Source organism: Leishmania donovani, chromosome 25 (genome assembly GCF_000227135.1).
Source record: "Leishmania donovani BPK282A1 complete genome, chromosome 25".
Lineage (NCBI taxonomy): Eukaryota > Euglenozoa > Kinetoplastea > Trypanosomatida > Trypanosomatidae > Leishmania > Leishmania donovani.
Genome location: NC_018252.1, coordinates 66,372 through 82,390, shown reverse-complemented (window position 1 = coordinate 82,390; position 16,019 = coordinate 66,372). Strand labels below are relative to the sequence as shown.

Sequence of the window (16,019 nt, the reverse complement as noted above, 5' to 3'; positions counted from 1 at the left end):
ACCGCCTCGGCCCTGGAGCAGGACCGTAGACGCGATGCGCTCAGGTGAAGGCCCGCAGACCACCCCATGTCCGTCTGGCGCCTCCGGCGCCGCAGGTACCCCGGACGGAGACGTGCAGAGGGAAGATAAGAGCGCGTAAAGCACGTAGCCGCCGATTTGGCGGCGGGATGGTTCGTCCTAGACGCCGAGGGTGTAGCCGTAGCGGGAGCGTGGTGGGTGGGGTGTGGCTGCGTATGCGCGTGTCTGTCTGGACTTGCTCGTGCTGGGCTGACACGATGACGAAGACAAAAAGAAAGGACGCCCTGAGGCGCTCCTCTTCCTGGCTCTCTCCCTCTCCGTGAAAGATGAGCGCATGGACACCGTTTGGCAGAGCGACTCTCTCGTAGCAGTGGTGTCTTTTGCAGACGGAGAAGCGCTTGCGAGGGAGGGCGGAAAGCGAGGAACGTGAGTGCCACGGCCGAGGCTCTGCGTGTTGAGAAGTCGGCGACGTTCTTTGCTGGGGCATCGACCTGCTCAGGACGACCGCAGCAGCGAGGACGCAGCGCGGGCGAACCGCCGGCCGATGCTGACGTTTTTTCTTTAGTCTTGCTGCTGTTTTGTCTTGCGCGGCCCTGCCACTGCTCACTCCTGGAGCGTAGAGAACTAGAGGAAGTGAAGGAGATGGAGCACATAAAAGGAAACCACGCACATGCAGCGCTGCATTGTGGGACTGGAGGGGGCAAGGACGGGCACACAGAGGGAGGGAGAGAGAAGCGTGACAAGGAATCCCGACGGCGCTGCTGTAAGCAGACACGTCTCTTCGCTGTAAGAGGGAAGTGAGTGAGGGGCCCCAGCATTCCCCTCATTCAAGTGTACATAGTGTTGTCTCTCTCTCTCCACCAGGACACACACACACACACTGTTGCGTTCACCCCTTCAGCTGTGTGCGGGGGAGAGGTGGCTGGGGCGGGCGCGAGGTCTGCGTGAGATGACGGCGTTTGCCGCTGCTCTCTTGCGTGAGCTTTCGTTGTACATGCAGTGTCTTTTTCGCGTGCTTCTTGCCCACATAGCAGCTGCGGCGGACATGTGCTGTGATGCACTCAACCTCCTCCCGCTTTCTGGATCTTGCTATGCTTGCCCTCACCCCCCCCCCATCATCTCGCGTGCACACGAAGACCGTTTCGCGTGAAGCAGCGCTTCCTCACTTATACACGTATATACGCATAGACACGAATACACACCCACGTACGCCTCAGCGCGGAGAACAGAGCAATGTCCGGGAGCTGGTCCTTCTCTAGCGCTTCCACACCGCCGCGGCGGAGACGACACTCGCCCTCCTCCATGATCGCCGCCAGTCGCGTTGATGCGCTGTTTGAGCCGTCGGTGCGTGCCGCGTACATCGAAGACGCAGTGCTGTATGATGCCGGCGAATGCGACGTGGAGGATGCGACGATAATGCCCAGAGAAACCTGGACAAAGAATGACAGCGGATACTCGCACCAATGCCGGTCCTGCCAAGACACGCATCGCTTGCGCAACTCCCTCAAGAGAATAGAAGCACAGTACGTGGCCGAAATCGAGTCCTTGCGGCTGCAGCTGCAGGAAGCGGTGGCGCAGCGCACCGCAGCTGTGAGGGAGCGAAACGAGCTGCTGACCTCCGCTGACATGTCGGTGACACGCATTCTACAGATGGAGCAAGACGCCCAGTCACTCCGGATGGAGTTGGTGCAAGTGGCACAGGAGAAAGAGCAACTGCGACGGCGTGTGCAGGAGCTAGAGAAGCAGAGTGTCGCTGCCAGCGAGAGACATGTGAGACTTGCAGGTGCCGTCGTTGAGGACGCGGAGGCGGCGGGGCGCGACCACGTCGAGTCAGCGGAGAAGGGCGAGGCTCTGTTGCTCGTGCAGCTGCGCGCGGCCGAGTGGGCGAGAGTCGCAGAAATCGCACATCGCATGCCAGATGAAACCCGAAACAGTGGCGCCGCGGCTGCTGGTGGTGGGGCTGCTGGTGCTAGGTGCGGCAGCTCCTGTGCAAACGTCTCTGGCGGCTTTTCTCCAGAGAGGGCGTCGCCGGTATCGTCCGAGAAGAGTCCTCACCGGCGCACATGTTCGCCGCGTCCTTCGCAGCGGCGATCACTGACGGTGTCAGTGGACACGCATCGTCTTTCATTCGGTGCTTATTCCCCACCAGGGCACAGCGGAGGAGAGAGCGCTGCTGCCACCTCTCCCCGTCCTGGCGGGTTCGCCACAGCCGTGGCGGGAGCAACAGCAGCCGCGGGCGTCGATTCAGCGCGTGAGCGCATCAAGCGACTGGAGTGTGACCTCGAGCGTCAGCGCACATTGCATGAGATGCAGCTGGCGGAGGAGCGCACCTTGACGACTGAAATGCAGGCAGAAATGGACGACCTAATCGAGAATGAGCTCGTGCTGCTGGAGGCAAATGATCGTATAGCGCTGGAGAGGGATCGGGCGGAGGACGCCGTCGACGTTGTGCGGTTCCTTCTTCAGCGCCTCGAGGTGGCGCGCTGTTCAGGGCTAGTGACGCCCGCGGAGGCTTTCAAGGGGGACAGGACACTACCGAAAGCCACATGTGTGGCCTGCCCCGAGGCCAGCGACGGTGGATCATGCGAAGCTCCCGTGCCACCAACGGCAAAGCAGACGTCGCTGAGGCCTGGAAGGTTGGGGGACGAACCCATTGGATGCGAAGAGCTGATGGCGAGTGCGCTCAGCGCTGCGGATGAAACGAGGCGAGGCGTTTACGACCTTCGCGACGATATCGCTCGCTGCCACGCCGCTGTTGGCAGCACCGGCACTCAACAAGAGAGGATGGAGACTCTTCTTTGCCGAGTACTGGCGGAGGTGGCGGACCAACGCCGCAAGGCAGACGAAGCGCACACGATGTTGCGTCGGTTTGCACGCATCTCCACCCACAACGACAACGCGCTGTTTCGTGCGGTGGGGCGTGTGGAGGAAACCTTGAAGACACCCACGCCCGCCGCTGTTCTTGTCAAGGATGGGAAGGCTGGTAGGGGGACAAGCGCCGCGAGCCGCACTGCTGCGTTGGAGCCTCCGCCGCCGCTGCGCACAGAGGTACTGCCGCGCATGAGGGCCATGGATGTCGCTCGGTTCACCACAACCACAGACCAATCCGCGGCGGATGTCTCGAATGACCTCATGCAGCTGCCGTCACGCTCGTGCTTTGTTGCCGCGGAGGACAATCTTTTTGATCCCGGTCGCGTTCACGTAGACTCTAACGTGGCGGCGCAGAAGATGGCGGCGCTTCTCCTCGAGGACCCGCTCAGCGACCCCTCCGATGGGGACGTTCGGCAGACGCCGTATGATGACTATTAGCGGCGCCCGCGCTGTACTTCGCTCCTGCTCTCCCTCAATCATGCGGTTATGGGAAATGGTTTCTGTCCTGAAAAAGGTGCCAACGTTATCCAGCCGAGTTGGCGAGCAGAAGTGCCGTGGGTGTTTCCAGCGACTTCCACGCTGCTCGACTCAGCGGCACGGGCGCGATGTACGTTTTGTGGTCTTTTTGCCTCATTCCGTCCTACACCTTTTACTTGTGTAATCCCGAAGCTCTGCACTGCATCTATCCCCCCCCCCCCCACCACCACCACGACAACTACACAAGCCCGTAGACGCACGGCTCGCAGACGAGCCATACGTGAAGGCGTCAGCACACATACACAGACACACACACTGACATGGACATACATACCGGCGGAAGCAGAGCAGAGGGCTTGGACGATCATAGAGCTAGATCTCTACACAGGGGGACATGGCCAGCGATGGGAGGGGTGTTCGCACTTCTCATTTTTCTTCTGCGCTCCTTTTCCTTAGCGGCGATGGCGGTGATGCAATGGACAGTCATTCGTCGTGCGTGCAGAGACGTTCTCGTGCGCGAACGCAACTCCATTCTGCTTCTCCTTCTGCCCCTGTCGTTACCAGCACGAAGCTAGAAGTGCGGCGGTGAGGGAGTGTTGAGCGCGTCTGCCTCTCGCCCCCTCCCTCTTTCTCGTCGCTGTTGTGAAGTGCGTCTGTGTGAGCGCGCGTGACCGTGGTATCTGCACTGAGGTCGCGCGCCAGAGTTTCTTCCTCACTGAAGCTATTCTATAGCCGGTTACCTCTTCAGTTTCAGGTGGCCCTGTGCATGCGATTGCCTTCCCGACAATCGCCCCCCAGCCCTCTTCCCCCGCAAAGAGTGTGATCGTCATTCCTCCATCGGTGGTAGACCGCAGCCCTGGTAACATGTGCGAGTTGTCCTCCTTCACCGCTCCTTCTCTCTGACGCTGCTCGTCTCTCTCCACGACGAGAACATGTGTGAAAGGCAGTTCCTCGCGTCTTTTTTCGGCCCGTTGCCTCACCCGCATGACGTTGTCGAACCGGCACGACTCCTATCCCGTTTTCGCTTCCCATCTCTTCGCGTTGCACCTGCGGCTCTTGTTGGACTACTGTGTCTGGGCACGATCTTCCCCACGGACATCTTTGCAGCTTCGCCAGTTGTTGAGGGAGGAGGACGGCGAGAGAGGGTGACCTGCAAGCCAAACACACACACGCACACACCCAAGTACACCTTCACCGGCTTTCGTAGAGAAGGTCGTTTTATCCGCCATGATGCGTTCTCAGGGGGATCACTCTGTGAGCAGCGACTCGGCCGCTGCGCAAGGTCGTTTCAAGCGGCAGCGCGAACGCGAGGCGGAGGCGAAGCGTCAGGAGCAGCGTGTTGAGGATGTGCTGGCCCACACAACCCACATCGTCGACACGATTGCCTCTATCAACGGCAAGTACGTGCTCAGCCTCAATGGTGAGCGGGCGCGACTCGCGCACCAGGTAACGGAGCTGCAGAAGCGACTGACGAAGCACCAGCTGCAGCATGCCGAGGACACCACTCAACGCGTGTTAAGTGATCTCGCGCGTCTTCGCGGCGCGGTGACGAGCAGCGTCAAGGATCAACTCATCGAGTCGCTGCTGAACGAAGCAGAAAGGGGCCGCGGCTATGCCTTCGACGCCGTGTGCGCGCACGTGGACGAGGCCCTTCACGGGACCCTCACCGTGGCCGAGGCCGAGCTGTCGGCCGAGCGACAACTAAATCGGACGCTTGTGGAACAGCTAATGAGCTACACACAAACCATCTTAAGGGAAGTGAAGGGCGCCACGTCGCGCGCCTTTACGGCCGAGGTGGAGGTGATGCAGCGCGACGTGCTCGTGGCAAAGCTGCGGGCGGCGTGCACGTTTGCCGAGAACCGACTGGTTCGCCATGAGCAGGAGGTGGACGCCCTCATGCGGGTGGTGGCGCAGCTCGCCGAGAAGAGCCGCTACGCCGAGTCGGCTCGGGCAGATGTGCGCCGAGTAAAGCACCACGTACGCTTACTGGAACAACACCTCGGACTGAACGAGATTGTGGCTGCCGTGCGGGCCGAGGTGGCGCGTGCATCTTCGGACGCATATGCGGAGACGCAGCGAGGGAGTGCACCGCCTGCACCGCCGGATCCGTCACTGCGGTCTAGCGCGCCGCACTACTACGCTCTCAAGATGCTGGAGCACAAGGAGATGACACTGACGGACCTCGTGGACTCGTGGCAGCAGCAAGAGTCGCGAATTATGGAGGCAGAGCAGCGGTATGCGTGCCTCGAAGGCGTCGTGAAGCGTGTGCAACATGATGCCCTCGTCGTGCACCAACGCTACCTGGAGGAGAAGCAGCGTCGCGAGATTGCCGACAGACGCATTACGGACATGGTGCGGGAGCGGCTCCACCCACAGAAAGACCCAGCCATCTCGCAGGAGGTGCAGCGGCTGCGGTGGGCGTATACGGAGGTGGTGGACGACGCCGCACAGCTGGCCGTGAACTTAAAGGTGTGCCGCGACGAGCTTCGACGCGCGCAGGAGGAGGCGGCTTGTTTGTCTGCCCAAGTCCGGCAGCTGCAGAGGGATGCCGAAATGGACCAGGTGGCGCTAGCGATCCAAGAACTGCGCAGCGAGTACACCGCGCGTGTGCGTGACCTCGAGGAGTCATCGACGCGAGCCGAGATGCAGCTGAGACTTGCCCAGAGCGTGTCGACGCAGTACAGAGCCGCCGCCACCGAGGCTACTGCAGCACTGCAGCGGGTCGCGCAAGCTAACACGGAGCTGAGTACGGCGGCTCTGCAGGTGGTTTCTGATGACCCTGGCTCCGTTGCACGCTCAAACGCCGCGTGGAGGGAGGAGGTGGAGCGGATAGAGACGCAATCGGAAAATGTTCTCGCGATGATTAAGCTCATGGCGGGGTTTGAAAGTTCGCAGGCCAACCTGTATGATGCTCAGCTCAAAGAGCTGATGCGGCAGTGGACACTCGCGCGGGAGGCGGAGAAGGCAGCGATGACTTCCTCTGCTGCTGCTGAAGACCTGCGCAGCGAGGGAGGGCTGATGGCCGTCAGCCGCGAAGCGGTCGACGACGGCACCGAGTCGCGCACACTTGTCTCCTCGTCCATCGCTGCCGAGGAATCCATGGACAAGATGAATGCCGTGCTGGGTGCCTCTCAGTTTGCGCTGCGTGAGGCGCTTGTGCTGCTGAATACGTCCTTGCAGAGCACGGACGTGGAGAGGTCACACCTTGTGGATACTTCTCTTTCAGATGCGCAGTGTGTCTCAGAGTTGATGGCAGAGGTGCGGCGTGTCACAGCAGAGCGTGACAGGCTGCGTGCACAGGTGAAGGTGTGCCAGGAGTTGCTGGAGAAGAACCATGTGACGGTGGTGGAGCGGGCGCTGATGCATGACATTCCAGTGGAGGACTCTCTCAACGTGGCCGAGGCCACAGAGCGCATCGAGGTGCTGAAGAATCAGCTGGCGGCGGCCAAGCAGGTGTGCGAGCGCTCTTTGAACGAGGTGAAGCAGGCCACAGCCGAGAAGGATGACGTCGAGCTGCGTTTCACACAGCTGAAGCGCGAGCACGAGGTGTTGCAGGGCCACTCGAGCCGTCTCAAGGACAAGCTGCACAGGAGCCTGGCGAGGGAGTCTGAACTGATGGAGAAAAATATGGCGCTACAGACACAGCTCACAGACCTCGTCCAGCCGCCGAGCGCCCCCGCACAGGAGGCAGAGGCGTCGTCGACTGCACTGCAGACTACCGCGACTCACCTCACGGACCTCTTCTCGTCTCTCCAGGAGTCGCTGGGCAGCCTCAACGCGGAGATCATTTCCCTGCGCCGCGAGCGTTTCGATGAGGCCTCAATAGACGCGGACGCTGGCAGCGGCGGCAATAACGGCGCTGCCGCTGGAGGCGCCGAAGACACACTTTTAGTCGACTCCTTGAGTCGCTCCGGTATGATGAACATCGTTCGTGTGCTAAAGGATACGCTGCACAAGGCCGGCCTGCTGAAGGCCTCACTGAAGAGTTTCGCTGGGGCTCAGGCTATCGGCCTGTGTGCTGCTGCCAAGGTGTGCGAAAGCGGTGCTGGAGGCAGCGGTGGCGCGACGGCTGCAAGCGTCGTGCCGCATCCATCGCCTGAGACGCAGCAGCGGGCACTCGAGTACCGCTCTTCTCTGCTCGAAGCCAAGCTCGCGAGCATGGAGGCAGAACGGCTGGAGATGCAGGAGCGCGTGCAAAAGGCGGAGAAGACGACGGCAGACATGGAGGCGGCGAATCAGCGACTCCTCACCATCTCCAAAAGTGTGATGGAGAAGCACAACATGCTCAAGACAGAAAACGAGCAGCTTCGGGCGCAGCTGCTACAGCTAACTGCCGCCACAAACGCTGCATCCACACCGCGGCCAGAGCCTCACGCGACGTCATCTGTCCCAGATATGCATGCGGTTGAGGCCCCCGTCTCATCCCAGCACGTCGTGTTCAGTTCGACCGCTGCTCCCACGTCTTCGACATCAGCGGCCACGCAACCGTCAGCACCGCCTGCTCGTGATGGCTCGTCTGCTGCGAATGCGTGCGTGGCCGAGTCTGCGGCGCCGAGCGCGGAGGAGCAGGGGGAGGGGGAGGAGGCCGAGAGGGTGCCTGAGAGTATGGCTGCCAGCATGGACGTCGTACTCCCATCGGCGCCAATGGACGAGGAGCTCATCCCGGAGACGGGGCCATCGACAGGCTCTGAAACATGATGTAGCGGAGGGCGGCGTCCCGGCCATGGGAGTGATGGAGACGCACATGTGGGCAGGCTACGCGTCTCTCTCTCTCTCCCGTTACTTGTCCGTGTCTAATTGGAGCGTGTTGTCGTTGCTTGCTGCGGTGTTGGTGCCGGTGTGCGGTGGACGCTGTGAAGCGCCGCAGGTGGGAGGGGGATTTGGAGGAGGACGGGTCCGTCGGGGGGGGGGGCGGGGGCTGAGGATGTGTTGAAAAGCCCGCGAGCGATTCATGACCTCACCCCGTGCTTCGTTGTGCCCCTCGCCCCCTCCTCCACACCCCTTTGCAGGTGGGCAAGCCGTGTGCGAAAAAAAAGATCATCGAAGAGGACTCCAGCGAGACGGCCGGAGTGGCGGCCAACGGGCAGGCGCCAAAAGGCAGCACCAATGCCAGGGGAGGGGCCAGGAACACGTATATTGTGTGGCGGCGTTGCTGGTTTCTCTGCCGCTTCCCAGCAAGATGATCACTCGGTGCTCAGACCCTCTTCTGGAATAACCTTTCACGTACGCGAGAGAGAGAGAGGGATACAGTGAAGGCGGGCTTTGCCTTTTCACCCCTGAGTGTGCTGCCTCCATGTCCACTCACTGGACTCTCGGTATCTGTCGCAATCCGTGACCTATCCCTGGCATCTTCATCGCCACAGAGGCAGCCCTCTGCGCTCATGTTTCCAACGTTGCCTCTTCGACCTCTGCCCCTTTCCCCCTACGGTCACGAATGTGCAGTAGGCACATGTGGCAGAACGCACCGCTGTGGACCACTGCCCCCCTGACCATCCTCCCGCCTCACAACTTGCTGCCGTGTGTTTCAGTGCTCACAAGCGCCGCGATATCAACATCAAGACCCCCTCTTCCTCCCACGCACGCACACTTGTCTTGGGTGCGGCCTCATCCCATCGAGTCCGTGGCGAACGACCAGACCCGTCGAGAGAGGTGAAGCAGCGCAACAGCGACGGCACACGCACACACGAACATCAACTTGCACGCCTCACCTTTCGCAGAGGCCGAAAATGAGCGAGCGGAAGCCCGACGTCAAGTTGGCGGACATAAGTCCGGAGATGCAGGCAGACGCCCTAGACATTGCCACCAAAGCCATCAAGGAGCATCATCTAGAGAAAGATATGGCCGCGCACATCAAGCGCGAGTTCGACAAGCGCTACTTCCCTACGTGGCACTGCATCGTCGGCCGCAACTTTGGCGCCGATGTCGAGCACGAGGCCAAGAATTTCATATACCTCTACGTTGGGCAGGTGTCCGTGCTCTTGTGGAAGACAGCGTAGGGCATGCTGGGAGCTGCGTACGTGCATTGTGCGGCGTCTCTTGAGCTCTGCGCGTTGGCCTCTCCTCCTGCTCCCCCTTTTGTTCCCCCCCCCCGGGGGGGGGGGGGCCGCTGTGTCGCTGTTGGCTGGCGCGATTGCGCCGTTGCCGTGACGATTTCGCAAGAGCACACATCTGTGCGCCGTCTTGGATGTACATAGGCTGGCATGCCATCGCGCACCCATACGCACCCATCGTGCACTTGGGCAACGCCCGCGACTTGCCGGCCTCTTAGAGCATGCATTGCGCCTGCGCGTGCGGGTGTGTTTGAGGTCTTGGGCCACTCTTTGTTTGCCTCGCCCTCGTGAGTTGTAGCGGTGCCCCCCCCCCCCCTGTCGTTCCCAACCGCAACGATGCAAACCACTAAGAATGCGAATAGCTCTCCAGACCGAGCATGGAGTGTATGAGCATCAGCGTCCCTGCGCGTATGTCATTGCAGGCATCCTTCTTTCTCTGCACGCGCCCTCGCGGTTGCCCCTTGAAGGCCAGACGCCCCGCTGCCGCGCTGGCGCGCTTCGCGTTGCCGAATCTCAGTCGTGCCTGCCTTGGCATACACGCACAGGTTTTGTTGAAGGACTGGGTAGCAGAAGAGCCACTGCCGAGCCCATACGTCGGCGCGAATTCCTGTACGAGGCCCCTCCCGCTGCCCTGCCCCTCTCGTTTAGCCTCTCACACCTTTTCTTCTGCCTGCCTCTTTCTCTTTGTCGTTCTTGGTATGAGCGCCAGCCGTTCCCGTAAGGCCGCGGCTGTCGTGTGTGCGCCTGTGAGAGCATACACGTAACGGCTCGACAACACGAGCAGGGCAAGCCGTTTTCGTTCTGGGGAAAGGGACAGCTCTTCTATGCTCGTCTGCGTGCGTGAGTTCGACAAGTCCGAGTTGTCCGCGCGGCATGGCAAGTCGCTCACCACTCAGCACTTCGAGCGTTACTACACTCTATACCGGACTGAGACCAGCCTCACCATCGTGGATGTCGTGGACAGTCGCGCGCGTAAAACGGTCAACTACGATGTGTTCACTAGCTCCTCGACGCAGTTGTACGACCAGGTCGTCGAGCCTCTCCTCGCGACAGTGCTGACGCCCGACCGTGCGTCACAGGCAGTTGTGGTGGTTGATGGCCAGTCCGGCAACCGCCGCTACACGCTACTAGATCCGGTAGAGGGCATTCTGGCCCGCACCGCACGCGCCGCTGTTGCTCATCCGGGCGTCACCTCTGTCTCTGTGAGCGCAGTCACGCTGGAGGACAACAACACCCTCACCGACATCATGCCAGACCGGAACGCTGATGCTGCACATGAGCAGCCAACCATACTCGAGGACACGTGTGAGCAGTTCACATCGGTCGAGGACGCGCACTACGTTGTGCTGGACTCGGAGGCCACCTGGGACGGCGTGCTGCACCGCATGACCGCCGCCTTCGCCGAGCTCAAGCACCAAGTCATCAGTTTCATTTTTGCGTTTCATGAGTCGACCGGCTTGCCGAACACGACCATGCAGTTCGTGTCCTTCACGGTAAACGAGGTCGCGCGTGGCATGAAGTCGTCGCGCCACGCCGTCTCCTCGGCGGCGGCCTTGGTGGAGTGTCGCTCACCTACGCTCACCTTCACGGCAACCAAGTTGCTCTACCTTTTGAAGCCGACGCTCCTAGGCCAGCAACCGGGGGCGTGGGTGGCATCTTTTTCACCTGTCAGCCTGCTGGAGGCGGCAGAGCACGAGACGTTCCAGGAGGCTTTCGCAGTGGCGCAGACGGCTGCGCGTCTGTACAGTTCCCGCATCGCTGTTTTGAACGAATCTCTTCTACCTGCGAGTGGCGGCCGTGCCGCACCTACGGCGGGTGTGGGCCTGGACATTGAGCGCGTCGGCGAATGTGCGCCGCTGCCAGCTGTGGAGGATGGTGGGGCCGACATGACTGGCGCGGCGTTGAGGTCAAGGCCCGGGGAAAAGTCACAGCCTTCTTTCAGGACCGGGTCTCGCGACACCTCGGCTAATCCTCAGCACGGTGATCCCGGTCACAGCGCCGCCTTTCAGCATGACCTCGTTGACACGCCCGCCGCTGCGCAGGATCGGATGACTGAGAGTGCCTCCGGCCTCGCTGTTGCATCTCCGGCGGCGCCTTCTTCAGATGATTCGCGAGGCACAGGGGCTAACTGTGCAGCGCAGGCGGAGCCGGACGTGGACGCGGCACCGGTGCCTGTCGAGTCAATCCAACGTGGTGCTTCGGAAGAGAGGTCGGCCGCGCGGTACGAGCTTGACACGTATCGGGTGGTGATGGAACGGGCTGTGGACAAGCTACGTGCCGAGGTGCGCGAGTACGCGGGGGCGTTGCGCGACACAAGGGAGGACGTAAGACGGCAGAAGCAAAAGAGCCGGGAGCTGCAGTCGGAGCTGGAGGCGATGCGGTCATCCTATGATGCTGCTGTCAGCGAGAACGATAGACTGCGCGAGGCGCTGCGTGCCGGGCATGGCGCCTCTGACAGCAGGCTACTTGCGGCGCTACAGAGCGGTGCTTCCGACTCAGCAGCACAAAGGTCGCGCCAGGGGCCGAAAGATAAACATTCGACGGCGAATCAACAAGGAAACGACCACGTAGCGCGCTTTTTACGAAGCGATTTGGCAGTCCTCGAAGCACGCGTGGAGGAGCTGACGGAGCTCGTGGCGTTCCACCAACGCGAGATTCAGGCCCACGTGGCGAGCGAGCACAGGTACCGGCAGCGGATTCTCGATCTTGAGGCGGAGTTACGCGAAAAGGAGCGAGAGGCCATTGCTGACAAGGCGGCTGTGAAGGAGGCACGGCGTGCGGCAGACGTCGCACGAGCGGCGGCCAAGGCACCGCCGGCGCTGTCCCGCGCCGCTCACACGAGCAGCGCGATCGAACAGGAAGACCTGCGTTTTGTGGAGGAGCGCGCCACGGAGGTAGAGTATCGCCTGCGTGAAGCACTGGATGCGTTGCAGAGCGAGCGCACTCAGCGGCTGCGACTCGAGCACCTCATGAAGCGTCGAGAAGAAGAGGAGGTGTCGCATGCGGCACCGTCAGACGACAATGAACTTCTGCGGAGCCTGCAGCGCACATACGAGATGCAGCTGCGCGAGCTAAAGTCGGAGATGTCCGGCTTCCGAGCAGAGCTTGTGCGGCACCTGACAAAGCCGTCCGTGCCGCAGAACCTCGGTGATGCCTCCAGCTACGTCGCCACACCAGTAGACCGTCAAGGCCGTGATGACCCTGCTGTTGTCAAGCTGCAGAGATCGTCGCCACCGCGCATGTCTCCCATCCCGGACGCCTCATCGACGCACTTCTCGCATGCTGGCGACGGCGTCTCTGCGCACAGTGACAGAGGCGGTGACGCGGCTCCTTCGCCACTGCAGCAGCGCCGCCAGCGGAGCGCGCAGTCCTTTGAACAGTTTATGCAGGAAGAGCCGCGGTATAAACTGCACTGCGCCCCCTTGCTGCGTCGGCGTCCACGTACCCCTGCTGCTTAGACCAAGTCGTCTGTGTGCCCATCTCGTCCTCTCTGTCTTGTGCAGCCCTTGCCTCGTCATTTCCTTTAGATGGCGGTGATGCACTTGCTCACTCGGCATATCTTCGAGTGGCTCGTGTACCGCTCTGCGTTGGTGCGTTGTCGACCCTCTACCACCGCGTTTGTACCAAGACCAAGCTCGCGTGTCTCTCTCTCTCTGTCTCATCAGCTTCCTCTCAGTAGGCGCACTCGTAGTCAGTGCCGGTACTCTGCTGTCGCTCATGATGAGGACGGAGGTGTGCTACCGTAGCACTGTCTCAGCTGGCCACGGCCACGTGGTCGACGCACCTTCCGTCTTCACTCACCGCCCTTTCCTGTGGACGCCACCTCTGTCTCTGCGGCTGCGCCCCCCCCCCTCTTCTACTCGTCTGCTGCGCGCTTTCTCCTCTTGTCCCCCTCACCTCTTCTTGTGCGCTTCGCTAGCTTCTGCGGAAGCGCATGTGGGCCTTACGTCCTCGTGTTGATCAGCTCAGCGACTTCGTACACGCGCGCGTCCACGGCAGCGACTCAGCAAACGGGACGCACAGCGTGCAGGGTCTCCACGCACGGTAACAGGGAGGTATCCCACACAAAAAAGGCGTCCCACCGGCCCACCCTCGCCTTATGCACCGATGAGCGGTGCCCCGGCAAAGAGACGTCGCCTCGACAGCGAGGATGACGAAGACGAGTATGTTGCACTCCGTTCGAGCTCCCCACTTCTCCAGCACGCCACGAGCGCGCGCTTCCCGACGGACGAGGTGCCCACCCTGGAAGACGGAGAGGGAGCGAGCGACGTAGCGGAGACACTAGCGAGCGGCAGGGCACCGGATCCAGCGACATACGTCGAGGCTGACGACCCCGCTGAGGTGGCGAGAAGCGCAGCGGACGCGTCGGCAGCAGGGCATCTGAGCGGTGCCATTGCGCCCAAGTCACACTTGTTTTTTGAAGAGGATGAGGATGTTCCTGCCGAGTACAAGGGCCTGTTCTCTGCAGAGCTGCTGAATGTGCTCTTTGTGCCGCTTGACTACATCTGCAAACAGAGGAGCTGCACGGATAAGCTGCTGTCTCAGTACGCGCCGACGGAGGACACGCCGCACTCGGCAGCAGAGCGTCAACCGTACCACAACGTGTACGGGATCGCGCCTGGGTTTCGCTGGGACGGCGTCGTGCGCGGACGTGGCCCCGTGGATTGACACAGCGGCGCCATTTGTAGTGCAACTGTTCAGCACCGGTCTCTCCTTACTTTGGGAGGGGGAAGGGCGCGTCTGTCTGTATGTTTTAGCCTAGGTGGCTCCAGAAACTTACCTGCCCGTCCTCTTCCTCTTCCTCTAGAGAGGCGAAAGCGAAGGCGCAGCAGCGAGAAATGAGCTACAGCAGTGCCTCATGGCGCACAAGAGCCGCTGCAGTTCTTGTTCTGCCACACAAGAAGCGTTGAAAAGAAAGTTAGAGGAAGAGGTTCGAGGTGGGGAAGGCGGGGGGGGGGGGGAGAGGCGAGAGAAGCGGTACAGGGCAGAGCGAAATCGGGAGCGTGTGCTTCCGCCCTGACCTCGCACCGCTTCCTTTCTCTCTCAAGCGCTCAGCGTGCATCTGCGCTCTGCGCTCCTTCTCTCCAGGATTGTATCGACTCCTGCCTCTGCGTCCGTGTTTATGCCTCGCGCTAGCAAAACCCTCCCTTCCCCTTCCATACACACACACTGCTGCTTATCATCTTTCGCTTCTTTCATCCTTGTCTCTCACCTTGTGCTGAGCCCATCCTCACCGCAGGTCAGATCAGTCATCTGGCTGCATGCGTGTACTCAAGCACCACCTTGTGCCAACATCGACCATTGCACTGCTGGGTGGGCACTGTGTGTCCTAGAACACACACAATCGCATATCTTTTCTGATTTAGCCTTTGCACTGAGAAACGGCGAGCGCGACGGGAGCTCACGCCGCCGAGTCGCTTGAGGGCGCCATCCTTCCCTTGTCCCCCCCCCCCGCCATCATCTTGTCGTGAGGGCGCAACGAAACGGGATGCAGTCGGCTGTGGAGGAGAGTCGCCCCTTTACACAAGAGGAGGAGTCGCGGCTGGGCCTCCTCCAGCAACGCGCCGATGGCGGGGGAAGTCTGACGGAGGCCGAGAGCCTTGAGCTGTCTCAGCTAAAGCGTCGACACCACGCCTTCCTCGAAGAAGGAAAGCGGCTGCTGCGTGCAGGCACCCGAGCACAGGCGAACGGTGGCAGTACCACAACCTTGGAGGAAGGAGAATGGAGCACGTCGGCGACCCTCTCACGCGCGGGAAAGGCGGCCTACTTTTGGGGCTCGCTCATGGCCACCGCTCTGCCGGGCTACGTAGGAAGAGTCACTGGGGTGACGACGGACTTCTTGCACTGGAACTGGATCACGGAGAACGTGGTGCTCGGTGCCATCCCCGTCGTGACACAGGTCGGCAGTAGCGGTGATCACCTGTCGCAGCTTCGAGCTCAGCTAGACGAGCGAAACCAGACTTTGGGGCTCGTCATTGCGTGCCTCGAAGAGGAGGAACTTAACGGGTTTGGCATGAACGTCATTCAATTCGCCAAGGAGGCAGAGTGGCGCAAACTTGTCAACCCGCAGGTGGACTACATGCACGTCCCTATGGCGGACACAACGGCCAACGCGCCCCTGGCGGCTGTCGCCGAGGCGGTGATGCGCATGGAGGCATGCATCAAACAGCGCAAGCAGACCGTCTACGTGCACTGCAAAGCCGGGAAAGGCCGAAGCTGGATGGTGACGATGTGCTACCTCACCACCTGCGGCGGCATGCCGTTTGCCGAGGCCGTGGAGCTCATTCAGCAGAAGCGTGTCCAGGTGAACCCGTCGCCATCGCAGAGGCGTTTTGCCGAGGAGTTTCCCTTCCGCTTCGCTCAGTTGAGGTGCCTTCTCGACACCAACAAGGCAGACGGTCACCATCACAATGGAGGGGGCCACCATCATCATACACACGAGACGCGCCATCACGGCACCACTGCTGCTCCCTAGTGACGGGAAGGTGAGAGTGGAGGTAGAGGCGAGGAGTTGCCGGGCTAAAGGATCGTTGCGGTGGTCTGTCTGCAACACATCTTTGTGTTTGCTCGTTTTTGTTCTGGGGACTGCGGGTGCACCTGACA

At 61.2% G+C, this 16,019-nt stretch overlaps 6 protein-coding genes across 6 annotated transcripts; all 6 read left to right on the top strand.

Annotated features, from left to right (window-relative positions):
• Positions 1-1,251: 1,251 nt before the first annotated feature.
• LDBPK_250280 (hypothetical protein, conserved) lies at positions 1,252-3,327 on the top strand (the record flags this gene model as incomplete). The annotated part of the gene is made up of 1 exon (XM_003861311.1): positions 1,252-3,327. The coding sequence occupies one exon, from the start codon at positions 1,252-1,254 to the stop codon at positions 3,325-3,327; it is 2,076 nt and encodes a 691-aa protein (XP_003861359.1).
• A 1,266-nt stretch (positions 3,328-4,593) lies between these two features.
• Positions 4,594-8,064, top strand: LDBPK_250270 (hypothetical protein, conserved; the record flags this gene model as incomplete). The annotated part of the gene is made up of 1 exon (XM_003861310.1): positions 4,594-8,064. The coding sequence occupies one exon, from the start codon at positions 4,594-4,596 to the stop codon at positions 8,062-8,064; it is 3,471 nt and encodes a 1,156-aa protein (XP_003861358.1).
• Positions 8,065-9,092: 1,028 nt separating this feature from the next.
• LDBPK_250260 (Dynein light chain 1, cytoplasmic, putative) lies at positions 9,093-9,362 on the top strand (the record flags this gene model as incomplete). The annotated part of the gene is made up of 1 exon (XM_003861309.1): positions 9,093-9,362. One exon carries the CDS (start codon positions 9,093-9,095, stop codon positions 9,360-9,362), a length of 270 nt encoding a protein of 89 aa, XP_003861357.1.
• Positions 9,363-10,240: 878 nt separating this feature from the next.
• LDBPK_250250 (hypothetical protein, conserved) lies at positions 10,241-12,874 on the top strand (the record flags this gene model as incomplete). Its single annotated transcript, XM_003861308.1, has 1 exon — positions 10,241-12,874. One exon carries the CDS (start codon positions 10,241-10,243, stop codon positions 12,872-12,874), a length of 2,634 nt encoding a protein of 877 aa, XP_003861356.1.
• A 649-nt stretch (positions 12,875-13,523) lies between these two features.
• LDBPK_250240 (hypothetical protein, conserved) lies at positions 13,524-14,084 on the top strand (the record flags this gene model as incomplete). Its single annotated transcript, XM_003861307.1, has 1 exon — positions 13,524-14,084. The coding sequence occupies one exon, from the start codon at positions 13,524-13,526 to the stop codon at positions 14,082-14,084; it is 561 nt and encodes a 186-aa protein (XP_003861355.1).
• Positions 14,085-14,904: 820 nt separating this feature from the next.
• Positions 14,905-15,891, top strand: LDBPK_250230 (hypothetical protein, conserved; the record flags this gene model as incomplete). Its single annotated transcript, XM_003861306.1, has 1 exon — positions 14,905-15,891. One exon carries the CDS (start codon positions 14,905-14,907, stop codon positions 15,889-15,891), a length of 987 nt encoding a protein of 328 aa, XP_003861354.1.
• Between the last annotated feature and the right edge of the window lie 128 nt (positions 15,892-16,019).